The sequence below is a fragment of the Dicentrarchus labrax genome, unplaced genomic scaffold (genome assembly GCF_905237075.1).
Source record: "Dicentrarchus labrax unplaced genomic scaffold, dlabrax2021, whole genome shotgun sequence".
In the NCBI taxonomy this organism is placed as follows: Eukaryota; Metazoa; Chordata; class Actinopteri; family Moronidae; genus Dicentrarchus; species Dicentrarchus labrax.
The window spans coordinates 23,601,481-23,609,519 of NW_026136721.1; the positions used below are offsets into that span (position 1 = coordinate 23,601,481).

The 8,039-nt window shown below is 43.1% G+C and overlaps 1 protein-coding gene across 1 annotated transcript in view; it reads right to left on the reverse strand.

The window, feature by feature from the left end:
- The window catches only part of doc2d (double C2-like domains, delta), a 34,579-nt gene extending 27,646 nt beyond the window's left edge, over positions 1 to 6,933 (reverse strand). Inside the window, 5 exon segments of the mRNA XM_051383659.1 lie at positions 2,855 to 2,929; positions 3,567 to 3,646; positions 4,142 to 4,500; positions 4,502 to 4,659; positions 6,764 to 6,933. Coding sequence (XP_051239619.1) covers positions 2,855 to 2,929; positions 3,567 to 3,646; positions 4,142 to 4,500; positions 4,502 to 4,530 — 543 coding nt within the window. The 5' untranslated portion in view covers positions 4,531 to 4,659; positions 6,764 to 6,933.
- Between the last annotated feature and the right edge of the window lie 1,106 nt (positions 6,934 to 8,039).

Here is an 8,039-nt window from a genome sequence, read left to right on the forward strand (position 1 = left end):
CACAAAACGTGTATTAATCCAGCACTGAAAACAGTCCCCAATAAATGCACTATTTACTGCTTCTGTAACTTTTGGTTAAAAAATTAAATTCATATTCATCTTTTTTAAAGTCTTTGTGACCCATTTTTTAAAGATTTACATCTTCAGTAGGAACAATTTTGCTCAGGGCTGAGTGCCACAGATTGGCATGGAGAAGTCTGAAAGCACTGAGAGAAGGACTCAAACATTGTTGATTTGGGTCATGGAAACTGTTGACAATAAGAAAAATATCGAGTATCGACAACCTTATCTATCAATTTCTCCAACAGTATAAATGGCTTAGAAATATCTACCAGTTACACTTATAATGCATCAGTTACAGGAATCCAGTTAACAGTTATACAATAACGTTGTCTGCAGCCATACTCCCTATCCCTGTATATTGACTACTTTTAATTTACATAAGTAAAAGGCAGGATCTTCACTTGTAATAGAATATTTTTATATCATTGTATTTAAAGATCTTCCACCACTGAATGATTATATATACATACGCTCTGAATGTACAGCTGGTAGAGAAAGTGTGTACCCTATTCTCACAAAATACTCTGTCTGACGCCTCTCACATACACACCTCATCTCTCTCTCTGTCTTTTCCTTTCTGCCACAGTCAGCCTCTTGCTAACGCCTCAGGGCCAGATGCTGAACCCTCCCTTCCCTTCTTTCTCTTGGTCTGTTTTTGTCCCCACATCCCATTGTTCTGCCCGTGCCGCCTCCCCTCTTCCTCACTTTCCTCCCATCAATGTCTCCTTTTCATTCTTCATTTTCTGCTGGAAACTTTTGGCTTATCTACAAGAGTCAGCCCTCCAGAGCTCGCTCCATGAAGGGAACAAGTGTTTTCGATTCATGTCGTTTGTTTGATTCATTAATGTGCAGGAGGAGCCGTGCACAGGCAGAGTCACGACACGCAGCAGTGTTTCACAGCTGTATATGTGCCAGCATAACTCAACAGCACAACTATTTCACAAATAATCATCACTCCTTATTGACTGAATTGGGTTGGTTTTCTGAGAACATTTTTCACGGCATTCTACTACTACAAACATACTTAAAACACCAGCTCCCTCTTCCTGCCCTCTGTCACTCCCTGCATCCATTTTCCCTCTACACCAGTGCTTTTGCATCTGTTTCTAAATGTTTTATCTCTAGCCCTCCATCTGTCCATCACACTCTCACTCCTTTTTCTCCATCTGTCTGCATGGACCTTTTTACATATTTCACACTCGCGCTCTCTCAATCCCTACTTCCCAGTGCTGTGGATGAGGAGTCTGACTGTAAGTGAATTTTTCCATGCATCTTGATTAGGAATGGCCATTTGAAAATACCAAAGACCATCACAGAGGCACTGGCAACTACCACATGTTTGTGTGTGAGAATGAGAGAGGGAGTGACAGAGAGGGAGGGATTGATGATGGGAGCATCTCTGTGTGACTGTGACGAAAACCTTAGCATGTGTCTGCATATACGCAAGGTCATGCGCCGCATGTGTTATACAGTGTGTGCTTGACATCACAAGATAGCATGCCTGACTGTATACTGGTTAAGGAGCATGTGCAGTAGGATGTGAGACTGAGAAGGAAGGAATATGAGTGGGACCTTACTGTGTACCTCCGCTCTTAATATTTTGAAAACTGAATTCTTCACAGAAACTGAAACCTTTTGTGTTCTGGATTATTCATTGCAACGCTTGCATGCTGAGTCTGAATGTGGCCAAGAGTAGGTGTGTGAGTGTGTGGCCGTGATCTCCACTTCTTGTGCACGTACCCACTTTTTGAGTGACGTGGCACCCGTCTGATCGGTATTTAACAAACAGCGGTTCATGGGTAGCTACTTACCTACTCATTGACGCTTTCTCCCCCACCACCACCTCTACCACCCCTCTCCCCCCATCAACACTCGCCTGTTGACGTGAGCCGTGTAACAATCCTCCCTGTTTCCATGACAACCACCTGCTGCTGTCCTCCCCTCATCTGTCTCCCCCCTCCCTCCCTTTCTCCATTCCCTCTCTCCCTCTCTCTCTTTCCCCCCTTTCCTCTCTCTCACTTGTCTCCCTTCTCTCCGCACACTGTTGGTATTTCAAGGTCAAAGAGGGTCACAGCAAGATAGTGAGATAGAGACAGAGATAGGGGTGGAAAGTGGGAAAAGGAGAGCGCTAACAATGGGAGAGAAGACAGACAGAGGAAGGCTGGAGGACAAAAATCCCCCAGACGTTGTTATTGTTAGCACCTTAGACCTGCCTCATTCAACCTATCTTGGCTCTGCGTCCTCCCTGCGCTTATCATAACCTCATTTCGTGTCAACCTTGAGCCAAAATGGCTGACAACAGGTTGCATTCTGCCGGAGCTGGGGGTTGCTGTTGTGGGGAGCCTTATCTTCCCTGCTGCTTGAGCTGAAAACAAGACAAGAGCTGTGCAACAGACCAGAACGTGTTTGTGCTCGATAAAGCACAGCATTGGACGAGCCACATTAAGTAGTAACCAACCAAAATGCACTCTGCTCAACGGCTTGAAACAACACACTAAATTAGCTCGCTGCCGTGTCACGTTTTGCAAAAGTGCGTTTTGACCTTTTCATGGTGTGACAGGAGATTATTTATATTATTTATGAAAAACAAATAATCGTTTTTTGTTTTCTTTGGCTGAATGATGTATGAAATGCTTCCTATGTTCAGTCTTTTCAATAAATTATCTTCTTTTGCCAGCAGTTTCTGTGTGATGTAGGACTTTCCTGAGGGAGTGTCAGTGTCTGGGACAGCCCAGCCCAGTGTGGTAGCATGTTACGTTAATTGCCACTGAGGTAAGGTTGGAGCAGTGACCTTGCTAGCCCCGGGGAGAAGATGAAGCTTGACGTATGGATCAGCCAGCCCATTGGAGTCCATGGCTTTCAGTCCCTGTGGACACAGGCAGACATACATAGACACACACACAGTCACACACCCACCCACCCACACACACACACACACACACACACACACACACACACACACACGCACACACACACACACACACATACTGTAGTGTCAAAGGTGACGTCACAATGCCCTCAAACATTTCACACAACTGACAGGGTCAGAAAAAGACAGTGAATATGACAGACCTCTTCTACTGTAGTTACATCTCAATAGCACCTCTGGGTGTTTCTTTTCATGCCACTATTTTCTACCCTCCTAGACTCTTTTGTGTTGTCCTCAAAGGTTCAACAAGATTTACATAATTAACATCATGTGACAGTACACAATATGTAATACAAGGCTTGTGTCCTTGTACAGTGGCAATACCAAATGTGTCTGCCGCAGCAATGGAGCAACATTATCCAAAATTCGTGATTATGTCTTAAATTGACAAGCCGCTGAGGGTGTGTGGCGAACACGTTACTTTAAAAAGGTTGAGAAAAAATAGCCTGACATCTTGTGCAAAGCATTACAGGAGAATTGTTTTCATTGGGACTTCAAGGAGGATTATGCAACCATATGCACACAGACAGACAGAGGTCTGTTTATATGAAGAAGATATTGAAATTGTGTGTACCTTTGCCTTGTGAATAGTACAATGAAGACAGTTGTTCTCCTGATCAAAGAGCAAGCTGAACTCCAGCGTTCCCAGGTAGGCTGAAAACAACACAAACCATGGCAATTACTGCCAGTAAAGGGACACACACACTCACATACACACACACACTCAAAAGCTCTGAGTCATATTTGTAGCAGATGGCCTCTTAAAAACATGACGCTGCCTAATATGAATTGATCTGTCTTGTTTGATTACTGTTTGGGAATGAGCAGAAACTTGCAGGCTGAGTCCCGCTATTGCGACATTGTCTAATAAATCATCGGAGGCGACGTGTCACATAAAGTGGGAGTGACAAACACTTTTGGAAAAATGCTTGACTCCACATTTACTCTGCAAGCATATGTTGTGCATTGGAAGAAAATGCAGAAACTCATTTTGTGTTAAAAAAAAAAGATGACTGTCTACTCCAAACTTAGAATAACAGTATTGTCTAGCAGTTTTCACATGAATAAACATACACACACAAACCAAACACACAATAATGAACACAACTTTTTCATCACAAAACTTTCTTCCCCCTCCTCAGAACTCACTGTCTTCATCATCAGAGTCGACCGCCTCCTCCCTCTCTCCCTCGTTGCTTTCCCTCCTCTCCCCATCCTTGTATCCTACGCCCGTCTCCCCATTGAAAGTCTCCTCTTTTAGGATCTTCTTCTCCCTTGGAGGCGGAGGCGTGCAGGGGTAGTCGTGGAAACGTGGGAAGAAGTCTGAGATCTGTGGGATGGGGAGGATGGGGCCTGGGCACACGTTGATGGCAAAGTGCTCCTGCATAGAGATCTTGACCGGCGAGGGAGGGGGCAGAGCGGTGGAGTGGGGCGTTGCCGAGGGGGAGGAGGCAGACGAGGAAGGGGTGGAGGTGGAGGAAGGGGGAATGGCCAGGTGGGAGGTGGAGGGGGGGCGGGGGAGGTTTGGAGACGCTCATGTGGACTGTCGAACGGGACTATGGGATGGCAATGACAGGGTGAGACGGAGAGAGAAAGAAATGAATGAGGAAGGACAAAGAGAAAAACAGCTGGGATCATAGCAGAGGGGAGGAACAAGAGGCTGAGAACTAGAAGAGAAAAACAAAAAAACACAATCACATCCTTCGTCTCCTCTGAGTTTCCAACTTTCCCCCTCTCTGTGAGTACTGTAGCAGCAGCAGCAGCAGCAGGGGTCAATTCTATTCAAGGCAAGTCAACTTTGGCAATATGTTGAAATTCACAGCGTATCTCAAACATTCTGGAGAAAACAGAAATAAGTGTCTGTTTTCATCAGTTGATGCAAACCTGACTTCTCCAAAATAGAATTTGCCAGAACCTTTGGCACTTTAAGTGTGACTCACACATTGTGTCAGCACACCAAGTCTGTGCTCTCAAATAATATTCTAATGTAGTGCCGTAAAGTATGAACAAGTGATGTCACTTGTGTATCTGCACTTCACTCTAATCCTTCCCTTATCTCTCCCTTTCACTCCTCTCGCTCTCATCTGCAAGTCCCCTGAGCAATATTTACATAATGCTATTTGAAGCCTTTCTCAGTCCTTAGCATATTTGTTACTAAATGAAGCGTAATAACTGTTACCGAACTCCAACCTCGTTAAGCCAAATGCTATCATTTCCTATTTTCCTCACTGTGATTAAGAGAGACCGAAGACATGTTTTCCCGTATGCACTCCCACAGTGCCTCTGTGTCGTTATTATTTCAAGAACTAGTTTGATTTCAGAGATCGGTGGGACAAACTTCCGCCTAGAATGTCACAATGTTTCCTTTGTTTACTGGTGCTGTCCCAGATTAAAAACTTTAAACTGTTAAAAGCGAAAAGAACTAAACAAACTAAAGCATACAGCTAGTAGACATAATAGCTCCATTTCATGCACCTTCATTGTATGACACAACAAAATCACTGCAAACACTGCTACACAGGCAGGTCATTTGAGGATGCATGTCATTTGTCCTCCCCCCTATATATTACGTCCATCATGTCACTACTGTTTAGTGTCATCTTGGGACCTCTCTCCCTTTAGGTCTGTGCATTTTATCTGTATTGTCATGATTTTCCAAGTCTATTCTTTCCCCCAAATGAAATCATTTTTCTCTTTTAGTTTATGACTGATGTGTCCATGATATGAATGAATAGCCTCTTTGGAGCAGGCTACTGGTCTTATGTAAGTGTTGACTCTAAGGCTAAAACTAATAATTCATATTTTCTTCGCTATCGGTTAATTTATCTTTTTTTCTCAGCAAATGGTCTAAATGGCAAATGGTGAAGGACATTGTTAGCATTTTGCTTGAAAAATGACTTAATCACTCATCAGAACTGATGCAGATTAATTTATTGTCTATCTACTAATGAATCAATCAGCAATCAACTTCCACCCCTCTTACGTAGCAGCCAAATGCTGTTAAACCAGTTTGATTTGTCTTTGCAATACTGTAAGTTTTGTTTAAGTCCAGCCTTTATGACTTTTTTTCCCATTATGTGTTTAAATGATCTCATATGTCCTGTATGTTGCCAATAGATTAGACTCTGCCTTTATATTAAAATTGTCTCAGTTGTATGCAAACGCAATGCAAAAATCAGAAATAGAGCATTACAGGTACTGAGGGTATTCCTCAGTGTAGGTGAAAATACTGAAGATTTTGCCCGACTTTGTTTACATCAGTATAGCCGTAACTCACCTCTCGTGCATCATAAAACATATTGACTCTCTCTGCTTCACACACACTGACATAAATATGTGAAGCTTTTGTTATTCAAGCCAACACACCATTCATACCCAAACAGAACACGATATAACTCAGTTGTAAACTTGCATTTCCTAGAGCCGATCCCTCCTTCCTCACTATACTAAGTTACAGCACAGACTCCCTCTCTCTCACACACACTCACACACACACACACACACACACACACACACACACATGTACGTTAAGACCAGATAAGGACCCCAAACTGCCTGGTCCCATCTTCAATACCTACACTCATTCAGTCACTCACACTGCTGTTATGTAACAACACCCAAATTCACTGCTTGGGTACCCACATACGAATGATCACTTGCAGCATGTTGCTTACAAACTCAATCGCTCTCACCCCTCTCACATACAGAGACACGCACATGCAAGCACATGTGCACACACACGTACAAATATAGCCATCCACATATACGTACCCAGGGACAGTCTTCATCTGTGCCAGCACTCCATCTTGCCTGCTCTCACGTCCTCTGTTTCTCACACACTGAAGAGCATGCAGACCAGCTTTGAGTCAATATATCCCTCTGTACTCTCTCTCTCTTTCTCTCTCTCTTTCTCTGCCTGTCTCTGTTCGTTTGCTCTCCTCCTCTCCTCTCTTCTGTCCCTCCCTCTTTCCCTTCCCCTGTAGTTGTGACGTATCTGGTTAAAATCCCCCGTCAGTCGTTTGCAGACTGTGCATATAGTGCTGTCACTCACTTTCTCAGCATTGGGGAGATTTAAGGAAACCCGGGAAAAAGAGGCGTGAGTGTGTGTGTTTTCATGGTGTTGGTGGTGGTGCGTGATGTGTGTATAAAGGGGTGCAACGAAAAGGGAAAGTCGCAGACAGATGAGCAGAGCACACAAAACACACAGAGGCATATATATATATATATATGTGTTTACAGTAGATTGAGAGGAAAGAGGAAAACGGGACAAAATACTGAACGCACACAAAAGGAAATATTGCCCTGGGAAGAGAAAAAAACCCACCAGCTGAAGGACAGAAAAAGGAAATTAAATTCAACATGTTGACTGAGCCGAACAAAATACTCTGCCAGCCATACAATCTCACTGCCAGATTACTTTGTGTTGGCTATGACTATGGCCAATATCAGCCAAGCATATGTGTGTTAGTCTGTGCGTGTGTTTTGTCTGTACGCGTCCAACTGTGGCAGCCCTCATAGTATCGCCTGACACCTGCCACAGTAATAAAACAAACCAAAGACAACAATACATCAATAACAGTGGACCTGTGTAGGGTGACACTGCAGTACATCCCTGCTGGACAATACGGATGAATGGATGAATGAGAAGAATAGGGAACGGATGCATGGCTGTGTGAGTTTATGTAAAGGACAAATATAGAGTGTTTATTCTTAATGTTCTGTTTGAGGATCTGTATGGTTAAATACAATGAATTCTCACATTATTTTATTCTATTCTATTATTCTCTATTATCTGATTGGTGTTGACGGTACTTTTACTCAGCAAGCCCCTCCCAAATCCCAAATAAGTTCAGATTTCTGTGATTTACGTTTTACAACAGTTAATAACTGTTTAACAAGGATTAAGATACTGCCGATTTCTTAGTCTGTAAATGAGTTTATGTCTAATAAAAGAATAAATGAAAAGCCCTAGCTCACGAACAGTCCATATAGAACATCAAATACCTTATTTGGTGTGAGGGGGTGTAAACAAATGTTTTTTAAATAA